At 39.5% G+C, this 26,846-nt stretch overlaps 2 protein-coding genes across 10 annotated transcripts in view; one reads left to right on the top strand and one right to left on the bottom strand.

The window, feature by feature from the left end:
- LOC131683301 (protein sex-lethal-like) overlaps positions 1-26,846 on the bottom strand; it is an 814,973-nt gene that overhangs the window by 329,878 nt on the left and 458,249 nt on the right. The window lies entirely within an intron of this gene.
- Positions 1-26,846, top strand: part of LOC131683299 (cartilage-associated protein-like) — a 651,036-nt gene that overhangs the window by 614,282 nt on the left and 9,908 nt on the right. For 5 of the 7 annotated variants that reach the window (XM_058965141.1, XM_058965143.1, XM_058965137.1 and 2 more), the window contains 2 exons: positions 9,184-9,261; positions 9,329-9,403. The exons of the other annotated variants lie outside the window; for them this stretch is intronic. In XM_058965141.1, coding sequence (XP_058821124.1) covers positions 9,184-9,261; positions 9,329-9,355 — 105 coding nt within the window. In that variant the 3' untranslated portion in view covers positions 9,356-9,403. The remainder of the gene's footprint in view (positions 1-9,183; positions 9,262-9,328; positions 9,404-26,846) is intronic. 7 annotated transcript variants of the gene reach the window in all.

The following is a 26,846-nucleotide window of genomic DNA, read 5'->3' as shown; positions in this document are numbered from 1 at the left end:
TATAATTTAGAGAAAACAGAGTTGGTTGTTTTTTCAAGGAAGCGTGATTCAGCTCAGCTTCAGCTTCAGTTGGTTGGTAGAACGATAGCCCAAGTCATGACCTTTAAATATCTCGGAATTTGGTTCAATTCTAAAGGTACATGGGGAGGCCACATTAGGTATCTTATAAAGAAGCGCCAACAAAGGATAAATTTTCTCCGAGCAATAACCGGATCTTGGTGTGGTGCTCATCCAAGTGACGCGATAAGATTTGATACAACGATACTTACAGTAATGGTATGGGTGCTTCTGTTTCTGTTCAGCTGCAAACACTCACATTATTAAATTGGAACGAATACAGTATCGTTGTTTACGAATCGCCTTAGGTTCCATGCAATCGACACATATGATAAGTCTTGAAGTACTAGCGGGAGTTCTTCCCTTAAAAGATCGATTCTGGGATCTCTCCTCTCGTTTACTTATACGATGTGAGGTTATGAATCCACTGATAATTGAAAATTTTGAAAGACTTTTCGAGCTTCAATCCCAAACCAGATTCATGACAGTGTACTTGTAAAGGAGGATAATTTTTTTATTTCGAATACTCGGTTGAATGAACCACTTCGCTTAAGCGCCAAGCAAGCAAAAGGATTGCTTGCATGCGAAGAGGCAAGATTTTATACCCGGCGAGACTCCTCAAGGCGAGTCCTTCAAAATCAACCGAACCGACGAATCGATCCACCGCACAAGCTCCAAATCCTACCAGCTAGACCGGATAATCAATGGGGAACCCTGAAAGTGAACGCATGCAATTTAAAACACTATAATCCTTTCTCTTCTCTATCGACAGCCAGGATTAGACGAAAAGCTATTTATATTTCAGTTTTTCCAGTCCTCGGTTCTTCGTTACCGACATCGCATTCTAAAAATATCTCATCTAATTTCTAGTTTGGTAGCTACCGTGAACCTCTGTTAGCTTGTCCCTCTTATCAATTATTCACAACGATTGATTGGCCTATTTTCGGGTTTGCGCCCATTATGCTTCACCCATTATAAATGGTGGTTTCAATATACGGAACTAGTACCGCAAACACATGCTAATTTAAAAGATCTGACCTGTTTTTCACGTTTGTAGTGCGCTGCCGTTGACGGTCCTGCTGCTCGACGAAATGCTGTCAGTGGTTTGTGTCACCACTATGGCGGTTGAATATCTGCTCCAACGTGTGCACACGGTTTTGGACGATGGCGGGCCCGCTGAGTCTACTCACGAGTGCTGCTTCGAGGCCAACAATGGAGCGTATACGGCAATTGATCACCGACATACACCCGGAAGTAGTGGCACCTTCCAATGGCCCGTAGATGCGCAGAGGCGTGATCACTAACCCGCCGCGAGACCAGCTACAAGCGGACGATATATATATATATATATATATATATATATATATATATATATATATATATATATATATATATATATATATATATATATATATATATATATATATATATATATATATATATATATATATATATATATATATATATATATATATATATATATGTATATATATATATATATATATATATATATATATATATATATATATATATATATATATATATATATATATATATATATATATATATATATATATATATATATATATATATATATATATATATATATATATATATATATATATGTATATATATATATATATAGAAGCGATAGACATGTATTTGCCTTTAATGTTCGTTTGGACAGCTACAGCCTCAATGCCCGCAAACAAGGAGATGTTAATTCTATAGAAAGAATAGCACTTTTTAATTCCTAGAAGCACTCCTCCATACGGGGTGTCTCGGCTAGGCGAATAATGGATGGGCCATTGAGCAATCAGCTGCTCTAAAAATGTTCTAATTGTTGGGAGGAACGCTGAAAGTATACTTTTTAGTGGTTCAAAAATATTGAATGCTTTGAAAATCCAATCAACAATTTCAGAAAATTTCAATAAACCTATCCCCGGTTGAGGCTCGGAGAAAGTTGAAGTTTTATTATTTCCAGTAATGGTGTTCTGTTTGGATTGTACATTTCCAACACCGGGAGGGACTGGCTTCGGTATTGCATCGGAATTCTTTAGCTATGGCCGCAATTTATTTATTTTAAGACTCTTGCTTGGCAGTTTGGGAAAAGAGGATTGTTTTCTTTTCCTGGATCCTCTAGGTAAAACAAATGATGTACCTTCGGACGCTTCGTCAGAGTCAGACTCTTTCGGCAATAGAATAGCGTATCTGTTTTCTGGGACCGTGGGTTTAAAAGTAGCATTTTTCAGTATTTCTGCATAAGAGCGTTTAGACCTCTCCTTCAAGGATCGTTTAATTTTATCCTCCCGCAATTTATGTATGGGACATGCAAGGAGCTCGTGTGAATTTTCTCCGCAATGTAAACATTTTTCTAAGTTTTTATTGCATGTATCCTCTTGATGAGGCCCCCCACATTTGCCACACCGTACCTTATTGGAACAGTAAGTGACTGTATGGCCAAGCTGTTTACAATTGAGGCAATTCATCACACGAGGGATGAAAAGGCGAACGGGGAGACGAATTTTATTAATAAGAACATGGCTAGGCAAAGCAGACCCAGCGAAAGTTACACGAAATGAATAGGATGATCGGTAAACTTTTTTCTCTTCTTCAAGTGATACTGAGTACAATTGCTTACAATAGAGTACTTTTACTTTATTAAGCAGGGTGTTCTTGAAACAACCAACACCATGCTTAAGTATATCCTCGGCAATGAGGCTGGGTTCGGAGATGACTGCATCGCATTCTATATCGCGCGAAAGTATATATATATATATATATATATATATATATATATATATATATATATATATATATATATATATATATATATATATATATATATATATATATATATATATATATATATATATATATATATATATATATATATATATATATACAGGGTGTTTGGTTCATGGTTAAGAATCTCTCGGGGGGTGATAGACTGCCATATTTGGAGAAAAAAATTGTTCTACACATACCATCAAATCTCAACCGTTACAGAGTTATTGAACTTTTTGTGTAAAAAACTTATTTGTCTTAAAATACCTCTAACTTTAAAAGTATACTTTGTATTTTAAATACTTCAGTTCCATTCGAAAGGTGAGAAAATTTCCTATTGAATGGTGTTCTCATATCTTTTAAGTAATTAGTTTTAATTACCTTTTAGCTGTAAAGTAGTTAAAAGTTAGTGTTTTTGAGGAGGTTTTTGCTAATTTTCTCGAAATAATGAACTGTGATTATAGCAATATCCATTATCCAAAAGTTGGGTTTTAGGACGATTCATAATTTGTTCTTGGACGTCGTATTTCTATCTCTTCTCATTTCTTTGTAATTTCATTACTATACTTTTCCAGTAACCGACTTGCAAGTGCTTAAAAGACTCTAAAAGCTGAGAAAATGTGCTATCAGTGTATGTACAAATATCTTTTAGTTAAGTGTACTAAATGATTTTTTACTAACGAAATAACTCAAAATTTGTGCTTTTGGAGAGTTTTTTAATTATTCTAATTATTAATCAACAAAATTTATCGTTACTATTGTTCATACGATGCCCCTTAATGTTCTCTATAACTTTTTATTTGACACTTTGTCTAAAGCTCTTTTCATTTTGCTGCTATTTAATAGTTAACACAGTATGAGCTCGCCACAAATGTAGTGGGTTCGAAATCGTTATTTTTCCACATGAAACGATGTGATAAAAACGATTTTGCGTCGAAACCAAAAGAGATAATTGAATGGAGTCAAAGAAAGAACTGTAGAACTTGCTGAGGTGCATTATTTCCATGATAATAATGGTGCTGTTTATTATTTACTATTTTAAGAAAATTAACGAAAATGCTAATAATAGCACTAACTTTAAACTAATTTACTTTCAAAAGAATACTAAATTCACTTAACTGTAAGGTATTAAAGCATTTTTCACTGTAAAATTTTCCTAGCTATCGAATAAAAAGAAAAAAAAGTACAATAAGTGCCATAATTTTTCAATTAGAGCTGGTACTAGTGAAAATGAGATAAAAATATCCAAGTTGAATAACCCAAAATCATGAAAATAAGAAAAGGTAAGTGCATCATGTCAAAGAACAAATTAAGCAGCGCATCAAGACTAACAAACTGAATTATTAAAATGATGAGGTTAACTATTAGGATTTTCAAGAAAATGAACGAAAAATCGTTCAAAATTGTTTAATTTTCAATAAATTACTTTGAAAAGGCTACCCTAACTCATTAGCTGAAACATGTGAGGGCATCACTCAATGAGAAATTTTCTCACATTTCGAATGGATCTAAAACATTTAAAATACAAAGTATACTTTTAAAGTTAGAGGTATTTTCAGACAAATAAGTTTTTTATACAAAAAGTTCAATAAGTCTGTAACGGTTTGAGATTTGATGGTATGTGTAGAACAATTTTGTTTCTCCAAATTGGCAGTCTATCATCCCCCGAGAGATTCTTAACCATGAACCAAACACCCTGTAATATATATATATATATATATATATATATATATATATATATATATAATATATATATATATAATATATAGTATATATATATATATATATATATATATATATATATATATATATATATATAGAATACAATAACTATATCTAAATCTGCACTCTACACACACTCACGTACTCGAACACTACTCACGTACACTACACACTACACACAGATACGTACACTCGTACTACACACACTCACGGTCTGACACACACACACAGCGACAAGACACACTACACGACTACACAGCACACACTCACCACACTAGACACACACACACACAACACAGCTGACGACAGCACACACACTAGATACTCTATATATATATATATATAGATATATTATATATATATACTTTATATATATATATATATATATAACTCTACGATACTATACTATACTACACACTATATATATAGGCCCTCACGAATCAATCCAATGTCCCTTAGACTTGGCACTCAATATGATTGGAAAAAATCCCAATCTTTAATTTCCACTTCTCTTGTTTCTTCTCTTATTTGAAGCTAAACATGTTGCTTACAAAGAAATTATGAAACGGAAAGGGTGTACACGTGCGAACTTTGAAAATTATTCGATTTTGCAAAACAAATTTGACAGTCTCCGTCGTGCCAAAAAGTCTAGTTATTGGAGACGCTTCGTTGATGGCTTGTCATCAACATCAATGAGTACTCTTTGGAATACAGTCAGAAGAAGGAGGAATCGAAATGTAACTAATGAAAGCGAAAATTTTGCGAATCGTTGGATATTTAATTTTTGCCAAGAAAGTTTGTCCCGATTCTGCTCCTGCGCAGAAATCATTCGCGATCTTCCACAAGTAACGATTCCATAGATTCGCCTTTGACAATGATGGAATTTTCAATTGCACTCCTCTCATGCAACAATAATGCTCCCGGTCCAGACAGAATTAAATTCAACTTAGTGAAGAATCTGCCTGACCTAGCAAAAAGACGCTTGTTGAGTTTATTCTATAAGCTTCTTGAGCAGAACATTGTCCCGCACGACTGGAGACAAGTGAGAGTTATCGCCATTCCAAAACCGAGAAAACCAGCCTCCGACCATAACTCGTATCGACCGATTGCAATGCTATCCTGCATCAGGAAATTGTTGGAAAAAATATTCCTAAGACGTCTCGACTATTGGGTTGAGGCGAACGGCTTGCTATCAGATACCCAGTTTGGTTTTCGGAGGGGAAAAGGAACGAATGATTGTCTGGCGCTACTTTCGTCAGAAATCCAACTAGCTTACGCAAAAAAAGAACAAATGGCGTCTGTGTTCTTATACATAAAAGGAGCATTCGACTCTGTTTCCATTGATGATCTCTCAGTGAAACTACATCAATGTGGTCTTTCACCAATATTAAATAATTATTTATACAACTTATTGTCAGAAAAGCACATGCATTTTTCATATGGCGATTTGGCAACATTCAGAATAAGCTACATGGGCCTCCTTGTTTAAGCCTCCTTCTCTACAATTTTTACGTGAATGACATTGATAATTGTATTGTCAGCCCATGCACTCTAAGGCAACTTGCAGATGATGACGTGGTTTCTGTTACAGGACCAAAAGCCATAAATTTACAACAACCACTGCAAAATAGTTTGGATAATTTAGAGAAAACAGAGTTGGTTGTTTTTTCAAGGAAGCGTGATTCAGCTCAGCTTCAGCTTCAGTTGGTTGGTAGAACGATAGCCCAAGTCATGACCTTTAAATATCTCGGAATTTGGTTCAATTCTAAAGGTACATGGGGAGGCCACATTAGGTATCTTATAAAGAAGCGCCAACAAAGGATAAATTTTCTCCGAGCAATAACCGGATCTTGGTGGGGTGCTCATCCAAGTGACGCGATAAGATTTGATACAACGATACTTACAGTAATGGTATGAGTGCTTCTGTTTCTGTTCAGCTGCAAACACTCACATTATTAAATTGGAACGAATACAGTATCGTTGTTTACGAATCGCCTTAGGTTCCATGCAATCGACACATATGATAAGTCTTCAAGTACTAGCGGGAGTTCTTCCCTTAAAAGATCGATTCTGGGATCTCTCCTCTCGTTTACTTATACGATGTGAGGTTATGAATCCACTGGTAATTGAAAATTTTGAAAGACTTTTCGAGCTTCAATTCCAAACCAGATTCATGACAGTGTACTTGTAAAGGAGGATAATTTTTTATTTCGAATACTCGGTTGAATGAACCACTTCGCTTAAGCGCCAAGCAAGCAAAAGGATTGCTTGCATGCGAAGAGGCAAGATTTTATACCCGGCGAGACTCCTCAAGGCGAGTCCTTCAAAATCAACCGAACCGACGAATCGATCCACCGCACAAGCTCCAAATCCTACCAGCTAGACCGGATAATCAATGGGGAACCCTGAAAGTGAACGCATGCAATTTAAAACACTATAATCCTTTCTCTTCTCTATCGACAGCCAGGATTAGACGAAAAGCTATTTATATTTCAGTTTTTCCAGTCCTCGGTTCTTCGTTACCGACATCGCATTCTAAAAATATCTCATCTAATTTCTAGTTTGGTAGCTACCGTGAACCTCTGTTAGCTTGTCCCTCTTATCAATTATTCACAACGATTGATTGGCCTATTTTCGGGTTTGCGCCCATTATGCTTCACCCATTATAAATGGTGGTTTCAATATACGGAACTAGTACCGCCAACACATGCTAATTTAAAAGATCGGACCCGTTTTTCACGTTTGTAGTGCGCTGCCGTTGACGGTCCTGCTGCTCGACGAAATGCTGTCAGTGGTTTGTGTCACCACTATGGCGGTTGAATATCTGCTCCAACGTGTGCACACGGTTTTGGACGATGGCGGGCCCGCTGAGTCTACTCACGAGTACTGCTTCGAGGCCAACAATGGAGCGTATACGGCAATTGATCACCGACATACACCCCGGAAGTAGTGGCACCTTCCAATGGCCCGTAGATGCGCAGAGGCGTGATCACTAACCCGCCGCGAGACCAGCTACAAGCGGACGAGTCTTCGGAACTTCCCAAACCCCACGCGGCGTGCGTAATCACCTACACCTACCAGAACGAAACACCTTCGCTTGAAAGATATTCGGTCCCTCAAGCGGAAAATTCATTTTACTATTATAGGTCAGATCGCCTAACAAGATTTGTTCTTAGTTACCTTGACCTCGAGCAAAAAATAGGTACTGATTTGAAGGCGACTTGAAACCAGTCGTCGCTTTTCCTAACGAGAAACATTCAAGTTGATTTACAACCGGCAAATTATAGTATGTAAAACTCACTTGCTATAGCGTAAATTTTGGCCTTGGGCCTAGATCACGTACTCAACCAGTATATAATATCTCGATTTCTGTAAGTTACAATTTAATTACTATCTTCCGTTTTTTTCAGAATGAAACTCACATGTCCTTTTTCGACTGGCTAACCACCATTTGCTTTACTAACTTCCACTTAATTTTCGGGACTATGTCCGTTCACTGTGCCGATCGAATCGAGAAAGAACGATACTTTTAATCTAATGATGGCCTACAAGCCTTGGCCATTTCGTAACCGCGGGGTTCCCAACCCCACCCAATTAGTGATACCCTCGACCTGAAATGTCAAAATTCCACTTCATTTCATAAACATTGGCTATACTGCCTACTTTCAGATCGCTGTGCACTGCTTCACGATCCGTGTAAATTGGGTGACTACAATTCTCAGCACCCACACCGCTGCGGTAGACTAAAGGTACTCGAATTTCCAATCTAGTCTCTTATATACAAGCGAGTTACCTTTTAGCTCTCCCGTAGCCCGCAAAGTGGTAAATTCAACGCATTTAAATTTTAAATAAAAATATTATAGTTCTCCTATTGTAACCACGTTACATTACCCCCATCTAATTCATCAAAAAAAAATTCACGGGATTTTTTTTTAAAGATTCCAAATTAAGTTGCTACTTACATTGTATACTTGTATAATAATCTATGATTCATTATCATTGTTGGACCATCTGAAATTCTCGAACCATCTCGTCGAATATTTGCTTCTCTCCTTGCACACTTACTAAACTTCATCCATTCCTTTGCTCACGCAATTCCGAAATTCTACTATCATGCACATCCTTTCCGTTGCTATTTACACTATCTTCGTTGGACCACCATTCAAAACTGCACTTTTTCCCTAACCATTAAATACCTTATCCACTCTATTGTTAACTCGCTGGTTAACTAGTAATACTAGCCTTCGCTGGCTATATTCAGATCACAATCTTAAAAACGACCGACTACGACAAACAAACTGTTATTGTATCAAGTAACAACTCGATCAAATACTTTCGTGGTATACCTCCGACGAACGAACTCAAACTGAAACCAATTGTTTCTTACATCCGAATCACAATTCGAATTCAACTGCCTCAATCAACCTTAAACAATCCACCTTTTTTCCCTGTTTCTTAAAAACCTAAGTGGTCCAACTCTTCACGCCTCTACTGTGCCTTACTATGAAACCTTTCGACCTGTTGAGATCTCTCCCTCCTACTTCTACTTTATCGATTCAATTTTCAGTCTCGTCGCGTTTTTCTATCCGAGTGCCTGTTTTCCACTATTTTTTTTAGTTTTCCCACTTTCTTCGGGGAAAATTGGGACTAAATGCAGTGAAAATCTGTTTCCAGTGCTGTGTTATTGTGGACGAGGTGAGTTGGTCATTTATTTTCTGCCTTTAAGTGAAAATATAAGACAAACACCTTTATTTATTTTCAGCGAACCGGGCTATGGCAAAATGGATAGGGGTCAATGTACTATGACATGGATATATGTAATTGCTTGATATTATTGGTGAGTAGCTACTAGTTTCGACTAACGTCAAATTATTCTATCTCAGCAATAGAATTTAATGCTAATTCCTAGTTTTAACCTACTCTAACAAAGTTCCTTATCTCCTACTTAAGTAATTCCCAATACCAATGTTTTTTACTTGATTTTTTTCCTTCGAACTACCTGCTTAGTAAATAACCGATATGTACATTATTTACATATTTGCCTATTGGCGTTCCAAAACCGTTGTTTTGTGTGCTTGAGCCTCTAGAGTTCTTGTTTATATACATAGCTTGACATCGTTCTCGATCTAGGGCACCTACACTACGGGTTTGTTTACCTTTTTTGGCCTAACACAGTTAGTAGAACGGGCGGTCTCCTTCAGAAGTACATTTCTTATAAGAATTGGTGTTTTTAATCAAAATTTAATAATTTTAATTTGCCATAGGCTAGAGCGCACTACGTAGATTTGTTATAGTGGTTCTGAATTTTTGTTTTAAATTATTTCTTTTGGAGATCAGCGGATCTGTAAACTCCAAGCTTATGTCCATTTAGGTCTTCCAACTCAAAACAGTTCGATCCTAGTTTTGCCACAATTTTAGCTGGCGAATAGGTGTCTGCAAGCTTTGCATTGAATCCTTTCGCTTTGTTGGACAAAAAATGATTTTTTTTCAAAATAATTTCTCCAATTTGGAACTCAATTGGTTTTGCGTTCGATCGAAGATTATAATATTTTTTATATTTTTCATATGCTTTTTTTAAATTGATTCAAACTTTTTCAAATATTTCCTTTTTCTCATCGCTTATTTCTTTTGAACTATAATCAACATCCTCTCCTACTTCTCTCATTTTTGAGTATTCGTCCCCCGAACTAATATAATTCCTTCCATAATTGATGAAATACGGCGTGAATTCCGTGGACTCATGAACTGATGTTCGAATGGCCATCGCAATTTTTTGAAGGTTTTCATCCCATTCTTTTTGTTCTTGTTTTAGATACGTCCGGATTGCTGCTACAATTACCCGATTCACTCGCTCTGTGGGATTGTTAGCTGGATGGTAGTTAGCGTTTTTCCAATGATTTACGTGGTACTTCTTCAACAGTGAAGCGAAAAGGTTCGATTTGAACTGTGGTCCATTATCTGAGATCAATATCTCCGGGACCCCAAAGAGGAGGAATATCATTGATTCTATGAAGGCTACAAGCTGCCCCGTCTTTGCTTCTCTCATTGGTTGGATGATCACAAATTTGGAGAATTGGTCGGTAATAACTAGAAGCATTGTGTTACCCTTATTTGACCACGGAAATGGTCCCATATCCACAGATATCATTTGCCACGGCATTGTGGCTAGTTTTTGACGGCCCATGTTCGGAACACGAGCGGCATTTGGATGCTTCGCCGTTTTGCAGGTTTGGCAGCCACGACAGAAACGCTTGATTTCCTCGCACATCCCGGGCCAGCAATACTTTTCACGGATTTTTCGCATCGTCTTGTAGTACCCGAATGAGCAATACTGTGTTCTTCTTCCATGATTTTGATTCGGTCATTCTTTGGAGGAATATATTTCCAGCCAAAGCGCGGATCCTCCGGGTTGCAGCTTAGAATATATTCATAGATGTTCCCTCGAACGACCTTGAAGTCCTTATACTTCTGCTCGTTCTTAACGACCTCCGTTTTTAGGTTTTCCAAGTCGAGATCAACGGTAAGTATATCTACATCCTTAACCGCTCTGGACAGCGCATCGGCTATAATATTTAATTTTCCTTTTCTATTTTTAGCACCATATTATGTTGTTGTAGTTTTAACGCCCATCGAGCGAGTCTCGCGGAGTTTCCTTCTACGCTAATTTTATTGAGAGATTGAGCATCAGTCACTATGTTGAACTGCGTGCCCTCTACGTGGTGACGGAATTTTTCGATAGCCAAAATCACTGCCAGGCATTCTCGTTCAGTTGCGGGGTACTTTTTCTGAGCCGACGAAATTTTTTTGGAAAAGAATGCGATTGGACGCCTTACCCCATTCTAGTATTGAACCAAGACTGCTCCAGCTGCCACCAAGGAAGCATCCGATTCAATGACGAATTGGAGACTGAAATCAGGATTTGCCAAAACAGGGGGTGACGTGAGTATGCTTTTTATTTCATTAAACGCATTGTCCGCCTCTTCTGTCCAAATTATTTTCGTTTTACATTTTTTTAACAAGTCCGTGATTAGTGCTAATACGGAGCTATAATTGGGTATAAACTGTTTATAGAACCCAACCATTCCCATTGGCCTTTGAACTTCCTTCAGCGTTTTAGGTAAAGGGTAACTGAGGATTGGTTCGAGCTTCGAGCTATCGATGGAGACGCCCTCTTCCGATAGGATGTAACCTAGGTAGGATATCCTTTATCTACAAAATTTGGATTTCTCCACGCTTATCGACAAGTTGGCTCTGTCCAATCTGTCCGCCACTATTTTTAGCAACCTAAGATGCTCTGCCATGGTTTTAGATGTTACGACTATGTCGTCCAGGTACACAAACACCTGTGGCTCCAGGTCGTATCCAAGAACTTTGTTCATTAACTTGGTATGAGTTACTGGAGCTCCTGTCAACCCAAAAGGCATAATCTTGAACCGATATAGATGTTTTCCGGCCCTGAATGAGGTGTAATCTCTACTTTCCTTTGCTAGTGGGATCTGCCAGTAGGCTTTTGAGAGATCTATGACTGAGAAGTAGTTTGCCTTCTCAATTCTTCCCAGAATCAATTGCATGTCCGGAAACGGGTATGCTTCCTTCTTTGTGGCTTCATTCACCCTTCTACAGTCCAGACACAGTCTCCATTCTCCCGACGATTTCTTTACCGGTAACAATGGGTTACACCAATCTGATTCTGACTCTTCGCTGACATCTAGTTCCTTCATACGAGATATTTCCTTTTCCATTTCCTTTTGGATGGCCGGTGACCATCGATATTTCGGTGGCTTTTTCGGCTTTTCTCCGGGAATTAAGTCGATTTTGTGCTCCAGTACGTCAGTTCTTCCTAGACGTCCATTGCCTTTTAGCTTGTTCACGATGTCTAGTAGGTCCGTTTTTTCCTTTATTGTTAACTGATGCTCGGTCTCAATTTCCGTTATTTTTTCCCCGTTTGGATATTCTATGGATGGTAACTCCAGGCTTAAATCTTCTTCACTCTCAGTTGGTTTAATTGCGTCGGCGGCCGGTTCCACCATGAAGTTTATTTGCTTTTCTTCTGAGGAAAACTGTTCAACGAAGTTAAAGGACAACTCTTCGTCTGTTATTCCGTTCGTTAGAACTTTTGAATTTTCAATTTCGTCGATTGCGGGCATGATCTTGAACGCCTTCCAGAAATCATTTCCTAATATCAACGTTTTGGCAATATTGGGAACGAATAATGTTGGAATGACTTTGGTCATTCCCCTGAAAGTATACGGAATGCAAATTGAACTTAGACCTTTATGGGTAGTGCCATCAGCCGTTTTAATTCGGAAGTTGGTTGGCGAGGTTTTAAAATTATGCCTCTCAACTAAATCGATGCTACTCAAAATGCTTACCGCTGCCCCTGAATCTAGCAGTCCTTCAGTTTTAGTCCCCAGAATCGACACATTGATGTGTGGGCATCGGTTTTCCTTGATGTTGATGTTCATCACATGAGAAAATTTATCGAAAATCGTAATTGTGGGAGATTTCGTACCGGTAGTGGAAAGCGGACTCCCTAATTGCTTCCCCTGTATTCGTTTTTTGGGGTCCTTGCCCCCCCCCTGTTTGTTGGTCGTCGCTAGGACAATTTGACAAGACAAGGGTCTCCCACAGACGTGGCAGAATATACGTTTTCTTTTTAACAGCATAGGGTCTGATCTGCGGAGCGTAAGATCTGTACACCGACTTATCGAGCTCGTAGCAGAGACTACAAAGTGCTTCGACGTTCAATTGAGTAATGTTCAAAAACGCAAAGTGCGGACGGTACCAGTCCTTCATGTTTTCGAATAGTACGTCCAATTTTGTTTTTGACATTAAAAATGTCTTACTCCACTATCTGGGGCTAGGTGTCATTCTAAAATCTAAACTATCTCCCATGTAACGAAACTATGTAAGGTTTGCACGCTTATAACTCCGATATTACTAGATGGATTTTAATCATTCATACACCAACCGATTCAGAAACACCTAACTTAAATATTGGTAATAATTTAATATCTCCCCAATAAAAGTACACTTTTGGAAATTGGTAAAATTAAAAAGTTCACGAAAAACGGGAAAATTACCATTCGTGAGGCAGATTTCTCAGACACAGCCATCAAGAGAGGGCAGCTTAGTTGCTCAATGAAACACGAAAAGTCATAAATAGAAGCAACGCATGTCCGTTTAAATCAGTTGTTGCTCTTATCCCATACGAGCAACATCATCTCCGGGCGATGCAATAAGCGCTATCGATTTTCGGTAACGTTGGCATTTGCACACACTCGCACCTAAGTGACTAAACCATATATGTACTGTTAGTTTATAAATAGAGGTGACGCGTACCCGTTTGAATCAGTTTTTGTTCTTATGTCGAACGGGTAAGATCATGGCTGCAGCGTCTGGGCACTACAATAAACGGTAGACGCTATGCATTTTCGGCAGCGGTGGCCGTGTGCGGATTTTTCGGGTACCAGCATGGTGTCACAGAATGATTTGCAAAGTGGGTGGGCGGGGTGGTTTGGATTTAATTCAATACGGTGTGTGCTGCTTAAGAGTGTTGCGTTTGAAAAAAATATATTTATTTTTATGCATGTGTGTGCGTTGTAACTTGTTAATCCATGTTTACGGCGCTTTGTAGCTGCGTAGGGTAAAGAGCCTATTGGTTTTCATGTTTCATATTTCGGTTATATGTTTTTTATCAGTAAGGCATCTGACAACATGCTTCTGTAGTTATTGCACTGTTCAGCAGCGTAGTATTTTATATAGGAGAGTACACTCAGGTTTCTTTACGCGGATTTTGAAATTTACGCGGTTTTCATTAACGCGTTTTTTTTAAATTTACGCGGTTTTCATTTACACGTCCTGTATCCCCTGCGTGAAAAATCTGAGAGTAATTGCATTGGAAACAATCCCATTCACAGCAGAACTTTTGTTTTATAATTTCAAACACTTACCGTTCCAGCAGCAGTTGAAGTCCTAGTATAGTCCTACGTCTACAGCTCGTGCAACCCCATAGGGCTGCCCCTTGTAGTTTTTTCCACCACTAATCGATCAAGAAATACTTAAACTTAAGATTGTTTACTTAAGTTCATTAGTACATTATTGAAAATTTAAATGGAAAATGAAATTTCATATTTCATGGAGAATCTGTATATTTCCGTTGGCGGGCGTGGGCTTCCTCATCACAGCTCTCAATATGGAACTTTTCTTTTGAATATATTTTCTGGACAGATCAGCCTATTTTTACTAGATGGATCAGCCAAATAATGCCAATCACCTAGTGAGATACTTGATTAATTAATAGATTACCGTTAAAAGACCTTCAATAAATTATGTTTTGATGGGGAGGGTATATAGCAAATTGTAACATATGAAAACAGGCGAGTGAACACGAACGTGAGTCGATATGTGTGATAGATAAAATTCATTTGCACGCTCTTGAAAAAAGCTACATTTTTAATGTCACCGTGGTCGTGTCCTGTACACAACCCTTTAATTTTTTCATCTAATGGTTGTGACATCTGCTGACAGAGTCTTTCGATTTCCCCTAAGTAGGCTACAAAAGTTTCATTTGGAAGCTGTTTTCGGTCTCTGATTTGTCGCTCTAGTACCTTATCTTTGTTCGGCACTTCGAAACGTATCCGCAAATGATACTTAAGTACTGCCCACGAAGTAAATTTGCTGCTAAATGTGTAATACCAAATTTCCGCTGGCGATTCTGGTTTAAACAAAAAATTAGCCTTACTCAGTAATTCCGCATCTGAAATTTGGTTGTTTTTAGAGAGTATTTCCACCCTTTTAACAAATTCTTCTACGGTCCTGCCTCTCTGTTCACCACTGAACCGAATTTGCCATTTGTTAATTGGGGTTCGGAAACAGTTCTCTCTTTCCATGCCCGCCAAATGATTTGTCCGATTCCGTGGTTGTGACTCATTTCTTGAAAAGAAATCTCCTACGTTACGAGAGGGTCCCCCGGCTCCGCTTCCCCGAAAATTCGATGCCACTCCCGGATTGTGAATGGGCCCCTCCAATTGCGGTGGTACTAGCGGATTTGTAACCATCGAAAAATTCATTCGGTCACACGCTTGTAGAAATGGTCGGTCTCCATCGTTTCTCTCTTATGTATCTATGTTCTATCTATCCTGGTTCGTCAATAAGTTCTGCATACTTTGCCTAAGTTCTTCCATCCTTTGGTCTAACTGGTTTGGAAGTACCTCCTCTACGATACGGCTGACGTCGGCTCTAGACAAGGCGTGTTCGACATCTTCCGATAAGCGAGATAGCTCAGCGCTTCCCTCACTTACAAGGTCTTGGTCGAGCTGACGTTGACCGCCTATCGCTGCAGCGGACAACGGGTTCGGTCGAGAGTCCCCAAAAACAGTTTCCCCAGGTTGGTTTATGTCTGGAGGGCCCCTCTATTCTTGCCTCTGAGAGAGTATTGGGTTTTGTAGTCGTCGTTGCCAATTCAAGGTTTCTTGATGATTTCGGTCCCGCGCTCTTTGTTCGAATTCATACTGCAGATGGGGTATCCGTGCGATCAATTGCTGTTGTTGCGGATTCTTCATACCTTCCTCAAGTTGCGGTAGTTGTTGTCGGGGGTTCTGCAGTTGACCTTGGAAGCTTCTAGGTTGACTTTCTCGGACCTACTGCTGTCTCTGCCCTTGCCCTAGTTGAGATATCGGAGGGCCGGTGGGAGCACCTTGTAGTCTGTTGAATGCCGTTGGATCATGATTTGCTATCGGTCCTACCTCCGTGGACCGGGGGACCTATGGCGGTGGGGGGAACTCAAGGGATGGATCCCGATGAACTGTACCTAGACCGACTGGTAGCGATCTCCTCCCTATGGTTGATCTTCTGAGTTCGGAAATTTGGTCCTCCGAAGTTGCAAAAACATCGTAAATTAGTTCCACCTCCTCGAGCAAATCCTCCTTAACCTTAACTTGGTAGCTATCCATCGCATTCGAACGTAAGATACGTAACCGTACATGCCTCAATATCGACATAAGTTGTCTCGTTCGACCATATATCTGCAGCTCTTGACGTACTGTGGTTAGCTTTATTTGTATTACGGTAAGATCGTCCAAAACGGTTTTATGGGAGTGACTGACTTTCGAGTTATGAATTTCATCCAATTGTGCTTTTCTCAGTGCTTGCCTCTGATCGTCTAAGCTATAAGCCGATAATTTCAAGCCTCTGAGATTAAGTTCGTAGCTGATCTCATCCGGCAATAAATCATTGGGATTCAGGTAGGTTCCCAGGCCTACTTGATTCATAGCGAATGACATTTTTCAAAACCCAATCCCACAACCAATGTATATAATGTCAAATTCAGTTTGTTATAAGTTTCTTTGCAAAATAAAAAAAAACACCAATTCCAATAATAACACTCAATTTCTGTGTTGCAGTGCGTGGGTGGAATCTATAACCCTAAATTATACCCAATTCTACTAAATTTCTATAAACCTAAATTATACCCAATTCCTCTAAATGTCTGTTCTAGAAAATGTACCGAATAATTCACTTAAATTTCTTATTGCAGATTTCAGTCCAACTCAATACTCAAACCTAAACGTAAGTAGAACCTTAATTTGATCACTAATTGTAAAGGAATTTGAAACAACCGCAAAATTTTCACGCAATCTACCACGCTGCCCCACGTTGGGCGCCAAATGTAACGGAGGATAATTTTTTATTTCGAATACTCGGTTGAATGAACCACTTCGCTTAAGCGCCAAGCAAGCAAAAGGATTGCTTGCATGCGAAGAGGCAAGATTTTATACCCGGCGAGACTCCTCAAGGCGAGTCCTTCAAAATACAACCGAACCGACGAATCGATCCACCGCACAAGCTCCAAATCCTACCAGCTAGACCGGATAATCAATGGGGAACCCTGAAAGTGGACGCATGCAATTTAAAACACTATAATCCTTTCTCTTCTCTATCGACAGCCAGGATTAGACGAAAAGCTATTTATATTTCAGTTTTTCCAGTCCTCGGTTCTTCGTTACCGACATCGCATTCTAAAAATATCTCATCTAATTTCTAGTTTGGTAGCTACCGTGAACCTCTGTTAGCTTGTCCCTCCTATCAATTATTCACAACGATTGATTGGCCTATTTTCGGGTTTGCGCCCATTATGCTTCACCCATTATAAATGGTGGTTTCAATATACGGAACTAGTACCGCAAACACATGCTAATTTAAAAGATCTGACCTGTTTTTCACGTTTGTAGTGCGCTTCCGTTGACGGTCCTGCTGCTCGACGAAATGCTGTCAGTGGTTTGTGTCACCACTATGGCGGTTGAATATCTGCTCCCACGTGTGCACACGGTTTTGGACGATGGCGGGCCCGCTGAGTCTACTCACGAGTACTGCTTCGAGGCCAACAATGGAGCGTATACGGCAATTGATCACCGACATACACCCCGGAAGTAGTGGCACCTTCCAATGGCCCGTAGATGCGCAGAGGCGTGATCACTAACCTGCCGCGAGACCAGCTACAAGCGGACGAGTCTTCGGATCTTCCCAGAGACCACGCGGAGTGCGTAATCTCCTACACCTACCAGAACGAAACACCTTCGCTTGAAGGATATTCGGTCCTTCAAGCGGAAAATTCATTTTACTATTATAGGTCAGATCGTCTAACAAGATTTGTTATTAGTTACCTTGACCTCGAGCAAAAAATAGGTACTGATTTGAAGGCGACTTGAAACCAGTCGTCGCTTTTCCTAACGAGAAACATTCAAATTGATTTACAATCGGCAAATTATAGTATGTAAAACTCACTTGCTATAGCGTAAATTTGGGCCTTGGGCCTAGATCACGTACTCAACCACTGTATAATATCTCGATTTCTGTAAGTTACAATTTAATTACTATCTTCCGTTTTTTTTTTTCAGAATAAAACTCACATGTCTTATTTCGACTGGCTAACCACCATTTGCTTTACTAACTTCCACTTAATTTTCGGGACTATGTCCGTTCACTGTGCCGATCGAATCGAGAAAGAACGATACTTTTAATCTAATGATGGCCTACAAGCCTTGGCCATTTCGTAACCGCGGGGTTCCCAACCCCACCCAATTAGTGATACCCTCGACCTGAAATGTCAAAATTCCACTTCATTTCATAAACATTGGCTATACTGCCTACTTTCAGATCGGAGCGCTGTGCACTGCTTCACGATCCGTGTAAATTGGGTGACTACAATTCTCGCCACCCACACCGCTGCGGTAGACTAAAGGTACTCGAATTTTCAATCTAGTCTCTTATATACAAGCGAGTTACCTTTTAGCTCTCCCGTAGCCCGCAAAGTGGTAAATTCAACGCATTTAAATTTTAAATAAAAATATTATAGTTCTCCTCTTGTAACCACGTTACACTTCAATCACATGTCACAAGAAATAATGCCTTCTAGTGATGTTATGACATGTGTTAGTATACTAGATACTCCCGATTCCACTTTATTTTTCGACACGTCCATGCAAGAGGAAATTCGTGGAACCCCAAATTACCTGCGCTCTCTGGAGATCCCTAAAATATTCATAAGTAAATACCTAGGATAGGATCCGCCAGCTCTGTCCCCTGTTTTTGAACCAATTCTGAACCAGCTCGAGATTGGACGAAAGTGACATAGGCAAACCTTCGGCTTGGAAACTAAAAGTACTAAAGGGCTGCTTGGAAGTGTTGTCATATTGTGATATCAAACATAAAATGACGATTGTTAACTGTGTTGATTTTTTTGTTTTCTCGAGATACCGCTTTCTTTCTATAACATCCGTCTGTAATTATGAAGTGCAGGCATTATTTGGCAGACGAAATCAAACATATTATCCAGAACTGAAGTTCCCGAGAGATCCGGTAGCGCGGTTATCGTGGATTCTGTTCTGTGTGCGGAATAATGCGGAAATGCCTCTTTTCGAAATCAACAGGCTGTGTAGCGTAAGTATGAAAATATTTTGAACTTCATGTAAAAATTGTCTTTGTTCCAGTACCGAGTAAATTGGAAGTACTGAGCAAACAGGGAGAAAGTTATTCCGGAAGTCGCTTCTTGTTCTTCCTTTGGTACTATCGATACAGTTGAATTTTACAGTTTTCAACTGAATCGATCATCAGTGTAAATAGGAGCGTGTATTTTCTACTGCTGTTTTCACCGAAACGATCACATGTAGTACTGGAACAAACCTATACATTGCTCCAAAACAAAAATTAAACCTTGCAGAAAAGTAGTTTTAGAAAATTTAAAATAAATCCGAACAGAGAAGATTATTCTTGTGACAGAGGTTGCTTGACTCAGAGAGCAACTTACAAAAATGAAGAGGCATGAAGATATTTTTCGTAATGTCCAACAAACGTTAAAAAACGTTATGATCTAAACGATCGGATCGGATGCGGATATAAAGACTAAATCTTTGATTTTTCCAGAAGCATGAAATTGGTACATAATATAGAATATTTTAATCAGAACAAATATACGACCGAAACAAAACCAATATTTTGGCAACATTGGTCGAGTGGGGGTATGTCGTTTTCAACAGGGATTAGTAAAATATAAGAAGAAGCCAGCTGGCGGATCCTATCCTAGGTAAATACCAAGACATTGACTGCCATAAAATGTTCTACACTGATGGGTCACGAATCAATGAGGCCACTGGCTTCGGTATTTTCAACAATAACACCTCGATCTCTTTCAAGCTTGCAGAACCTGCCTCTGTTTGCACAGCCGAACTAGCAGCAGTTCACTATAGTCTGGAAATCATTGATACTTTACTTCCGAGCCATTATTTCATCCTCACAGATAGCCTCAGCACAATTAAGACACTAGGCTCATTAAAGCTTGATTTTTTTTTCCATACGTTTATTTGACACGGCATTTGCAAAAGCTTTTTACGCCAGTTTCTTTTTTTACATAGCACGTTACAAAAATCCTTAAGACTAATTTTAACTATACTAGTAATTTGTCTAAAACTAACACTGAAATCACTTTATTGTTTGCTTTTTTCCTTACATTGTTATATTTCATAATGATCTAGTATTTTTTGTATTTATTTACTTTTTTTCTGTTATTGTCTAAATTTAAAAACTGAATATTCTAGGACACTTTAATTGGTGAATGATTAGCCTTGGATGAGAGAATGAGGAGATGAATTTAATTAAATTTTGACAGACGCTGTTTTTAGAAAATGATAGATAAGTTCCATGTATAGAGGATCGCGATACGCCAGGATGTCTCTAACAGGAACATGGATTGGTCTTCCTCGGACTTGTAAAGAATCTACTAATTGTGATCTGGCTTCACGATATTCAGTGCAGGACCAAACAACATGCTCAATGTCATGGTAACCCTCTCCACAAGCACAATGATTACCCTCAGCGAGCCCAATACGACGGAGATGCGCATCTAAAGTATAATGATTGGACATGAGTCTTGACATCACACGGATGAAGTCCCGACTTACATCCAATCCTTTGAACCATGCCTTCGTTGATACTTTAGGGATAATTGAGTGTAGCCATCATTCCATATCTCCATTGTCCCAAGATGTTTGCCAACTAGCAAGTGTCCTCTGTCGAGAAGCGCTATAAAATTCATTGTAAGCGATGGGTCTTTCATATATTTCACCATCTAGTGCACCAATTTTGGCTAAATTATCAGCTTTCTCATTGCCCGCAATAGAGCAATGGGCGGGGAGCCACACTAGGGTAAATTTATAACATTTTCTTGTTAGGTTACTCAGAGATTCTCGTATCTTCCCCAAAAAGAATGGATCTTGATTATCAATCCTCTTTGAGCGTAGAGCTGCAATTGTGCTGAGACTATCAGTGAGGATAAAGTAATGGTTCGGGGGTAAAGTATTAATTATTTGCAAACTATAGTGAACTGCTGCTAGTTCCGCTATATAAACAGAGGCGGGTTCTGCAAGTTTGAGAGAAATTGAAAAATTATTGTTGAAAATACCGAAACCAGTGGCCTCACTGATTCGTGACCCATCAGTGTAAAACATTTTAAGGCAGTCTATGTGTTGATATTTACTTGTGAATATTTTAGGGATCTCCCGCGAGCGTAGGTGATCCGGAATTCCACGAATCTCTGCTTGCATGGACGTGTCGAAGAATAAAGTGGATTCAGGAGTATCTAGTATATTGACGTATGTGGGAACATACCTAGCAGGCGTTATTTCTTGTGACATGTGATTGAAATACACTGTCATGAATCTGGTTTGGGGTTGGAGCTCAACAAGTCTTTCAAAATTTTCAATTACCAATGGGTTCATAACCTCACATCGAATAAGTAAACGAGAGGAGAGATCCCAGAATCGGTCTTTTAAAGGAAGAACTCCCGCTAGTACTTCAAGACTCATCGTATGGGTCGACTGCATGCAACCTAAGGCAATTCGTAAACAACGATACTGTATCCGTTCCAGTTTAATAATGTGAGTGTTCGCAGCTGAACGAAAACAGAAGCACCCATATTCCATTACTGAAAGTATTGTTGTTTGATACAATCTTATCATGTCACTTGGATGAGAACCCCACCATGATCCAGTTATTGTTCGCAGAAAATTTATCCTTTGTTGGCATTTCGTTATTAGATATCTAATGTGGCCTCCCCATGTGCCTTTAGAATCGAACCAAATTCCAAGGTATTTAAAAGTCAGGACTTGGGCTATCGTTCTACCAACCAACTGGAGCTGAAGCTGAGCCGGATCACGCTTCCTTGAGAAAACGACCAACTCTGTCTTCTCCGTAGAGAAATCGATGCCCAGTTTTAAAGCCCAAATTGATAAATTATCCAAGCTATCTTGCAATGGTTGTTGTAAATTTATAGCTTTTGGTCCTGTGGCAGAAACCACCCCATCATCTGCAAGTTGTCTTAGCGTGCATGGGCTGACGATACAATTATCAATGTCATTCACGTAAAAATTATAGAGAAGGGGGCTTAGACAAGAGCCTTGTGGGAGGCCCATGTAACTTATTCTGAGTGTCGCCAAATCGCCATATGAAAAATGCATGTGCTTTTCTGACAATAAATTGTATAAATAATTATTTAATATCGGTGAAAGACCACATTGATGTAGCTTCTCCGAGAGAACATCAATGGAGACTGAGTCGAATGCTCCTTTTATGTCTAAGAACACAGACGCCATTTGTTCTTTTTTTGCGTAAGCGAGTTGGATTTCTGACGAAAGTAGCGCCAGGCAATCATTCGTTCCCTTTCCTCTCCGAAAACCAAACTGGGTATCTGAGAGCAAGCCGTCCGCCTCAACCCAATTGTCGAGACGTCGTAGGATAATTTTTTCCAACAATTTCCTGATGCAGGATAGCATTGCAATTGGTCGATACGAGTTATGATCGGAGGCTGGTTTTCCCGGTTTTGGAATGGCGATAACTCTTCCTTGTCTCCAGTCACGCGGGACAATATTCTGCTCAAGAAACTTGTTGAATAAATTCAACAAGCGTCTTTTTGCTAGGTCAGGCAGATTCTTCACCAAGTTGAATCTAATTCTGTCTAGTCCCGGAGCATTATTGTTGCATGAGAGGAGTGCAATTGAAAATTCCATCATTGTCAAAGGCGAATCTATGAAATCGTTACTTGTGGGAGCATCGCGAATGATTTTCTGCGCAGGAGCAGAATCTGGACAAATTTTCTTGGCAAAATTAAATACCCAACGATTCGAAAAATCTTCGCTTTCATTAGTCACGTTACGATTCCTCATTCTTCTGGCTGTGTTCCAAGGAGTACTCATTGATGTTTCTCTTGACAAGCCATCAACGAAGCGTCTCCAATAACTAGACTTTTTGGCACGACGTATACTGTCAAATTTGTTTTGCAAAATGAAATAATTTTCAAAGTTCTCACGTATACCCCCTTTCTGTTTCATAGAGCACTCTTTGTCCCACCAAGGATTAGGGGGCCGTCTATTTATTGTCATTCCAGGATTGCATTTCGTTTGGGCTTGTTCTGCTGCTTCAATAATTAAACCCGCTAGGAATTCATATTCTTCGGTAGGGGGTAGCTCTTCTGTCGAAGCAAGAGAAGTGGAAATTTATGTTTCGTATGTTTTCCAATCAATATTTCGTGTTAAGTCATAAGGAACATTGATTGAATTCGTAAGGCCTAATTCACTGTTAATTGAAACAACGATTGGCAAATGATCGCTACCGTGAGGATCAGGTACAACCTTCCACGTGCAATCTAACCGAAGTGATGTCGAGCACAGAGATAGATCTAATGCACTTGGACGTGCAGGAGGTCTGGGGATGCGTGTTGTTTCGCCAGTATTTAAAATTGTCATTAAATTCGTCACAAACATTGTATATCAAAGAGGATCGATTATCATTGTAGAGGGAACCCCACAATACTCCGTGCGAGTTGAAGTCTCCCAGTATCAGACGCGGAGCAGCCATGGATTCCACTACCTCAAAAATTTGACGTTGTCCAATTTGAACTTTGGGAGGTATATATATAGAAGCGATAGGCATGTCTTTGCCTTTAATATTCGTTTGGACTGCTACAGCCTCAATGCCAGCAATCATGGGGATGGTAATTCTATAGAAAGAATAGCACTTTTTAATTCCTAGAAGCACTCCTCCATATGGGGTGTCTCGGTCTAGGCGAATAATGTTGAAATCATTTAAGTTGAAATTAATGTTTGTGGTAAGCCATGTTTCACATAGAGCAAAAGCATCGCATTTAAAATTATGCAGTAAAATTTTTAAAGAATCAATTTTTGGTATGATACTTCTGCAATTCCACTGTAAAACAGTGATGGAGTCTTTCACCTTAGGAGTTGAATTAACCATTGAAGGATATAATTGCTGCAAGGATGGGCCATTGAGCAATCAGCTGCTCTAAAAATGTTCTAATTGTTGGGAGGAAAGTTGAAAGTATACTCTTTAGTGGTTCAGAAATATTGAATGCTTTAAAAATCCAATCAACAATTTCAGAAAATTTCAATAATCCTACCCCCGGCTGAGGCTCAGAGGAAGTCGAAATTTTATTATTTCCAGTACTGGTGTTCTGTTTGGATTGTACGTTCCCAAAACCGGGTGGAATTGATTTTGAATCGGAATTTTTCGATTTTGGGCGCAGTTTATCTATTGGTGGAGAAATTTTAAGGCCCTTGCTTGGCAGCTTGGGAAAAGAAGACTGTTTTCTTTTTCTGGAATTTCCGGGTAAAACAAATGATGTACCTTCGCACGCTCCATCGGAGTCAGACTGTTCCGAAAATAGAGATGTGTAAGTGTTTTCTAAGAAGATGGGTTTAGGGGTAGCATTTTTCAACATTTCTGCATAGGAGCGCTTAGACCTCTCCTTCAAGGATCGTTTAATTTTATCCTCGCGCAATTTATAAATGGGGCATGCAGGGAGCTCATGCGAGTTTTCTCCGCACATTAAACATTTTTCTGAATTTTCATTACATGTATCCTCTTGATGAGAACCCCCACATTTGCCACACCGTGCCTTATTGGAACAGTAAGTGGCTGTGTGGCCAAGCTGTTTACAATTAAGGCAATTCATTACACGAGGGATAAAAAGGCGAACAGGGAGACGAATCTTATCGATAATGACATAGTTGGGCAGCGCAGACCCAGCGAAAGTCACTCGAAACGAGTCAGACAGTCGATAAACTTTTTTATCTCCTTCGTGTGATACTGAATACAATTGCTTGCATTCAAGTATCTTTACGTCTTTAAGTATGGTGTCTTTGAAACGACCAACCCCATGCTTAATTATGTCATCAACAGTCAAACTCGATTCTGTGATGACCCCATCAATTTCAATTTCCTTTGAAGGAATATACGCTCTATACTCACGCGTAAAAAGCTCGCAAGAAGCAATTGCATTGGCTTGTTTGAGACTACCAACGACAATGCGTATTTTATCTTTATTAACTTTAACGATCTCTTTTACATCCGAGAATCGCGAAGTCAAATCTTTCGAAATTTGAATGATATTTAGCGCCTTTACTTTACGCCTAATAAATACAATCCATGGTCCCGTTGACGACTCTGGGTAAATTTTAATTCTACTCGGGTTTACATTTTCAACAGGCTTAGGGGGAGGGTCTGTTACTCGTTCTCCCATCTCTTCATCCATTTTACCTAGCAAGAAAAACTATCACAAAAAGGAATGAAAAATATACCTGTTATACCGGTAGAACAAACCTCATGTGTTACGTTGTAAACTCGGTGCCCGTTGTTTGACAATGTGACACTTGCTGTCCTACTTCGTCGCGTTGCTTCTTCAGTAGAGAAATAGGCCTACCTGCAACACTTCAAAACTCTCTCCGGTTAAGCTGCTCGTCGGTATCACCACCACCAGCGCGCTCTCTCCGTTTCCACCACCGCGGTAGACAAATGTGGCTACCTGTGGCTTGCTGCGAAAATCCCACTGTCGATGCGGCACTTTTCGGTGCCACTTGTTTTCCTTATTCGTCGTACCACTTCTGCGGTAGACAAATAGAGCAAATGGGTCTACCTGTGACGCTTCCCCTCTCGTCGATTAGAATTGCTCGACGACACCAATACAAAATATTTTTTCTGTGTGTACAGACACGATCACTGTCGATTTATGCCACCGCGGTAGGCAAATTCGTCTACCCGCGGTTTGCTGTCAAAACACCACTTGTCGAGGATGCCGTTGACCACGCCTCCGACGTATCAACTATCGACTCACACTTAACAAACTGGTCTCTCTCTCTCCCACAAAAACGCATACAGCGTCTCGCACTCCGTCACTCTCTCTAGAACAAAACCTTCCACCTGGAGGCACAACCGTCTCGGCCGGTTGCAAAAACTGTTATCCATTAAAGCTTGATAATCACGCTCCGTTCTTTTTGAAGAAGATACGAGAATACTTAACTAAATTAACAAATAAATCTTATCAATTTACCTTAGTGTGGATCCCGCTCATTGCTCCATACCGGGTAATGAGAGAGCGGATAATTTAGCCAAAATAGGGGCACTGGACGGTGTCATCTACGAAAGACCTATTGCCATCAATGAATTTTATAGCGCTTCTCGTCAGAGGACGCTTATTAGTTGGCAAACATCATGGGACAATGGAGATCTGGGACGGTGGTTGCACTCAATTATCCCTAAAGTATCAACGAAGGCATGGTTCAAAGGGTTGGAGGTAAGTCGAAACTTCATTCGTGTAATGTCTAGGCTCATGTCCAACCATTATACGTTGAATGAGCATCTCCGCCGTATTGGGATCGCAGAAGATAATCAATGTGCTTGCGGAGAGGGTTACGAAGACATTGAACATGTTGTTT

The sequence above is a fragment of the Topomyia yanbarensis genome, chromosome 2 (assembly GCF_030247195.1).
Source record: "Topomyia yanbarensis strain Yona2022 chromosome 2, ASM3024719v1, whole genome shotgun sequence".
Taxonomy (NCBI): domain Eukaryota; kingdom Metazoa; phylum Arthropoda; class Insecta; order Diptera; family Culicidae; genus Topomyia; species Topomyia yanbarensis.
The sequence above is the reverse complement of the archived record's forward strand: the minus strand, read 5'-3'. Positions and strand labels throughout refer to the sequence as shown.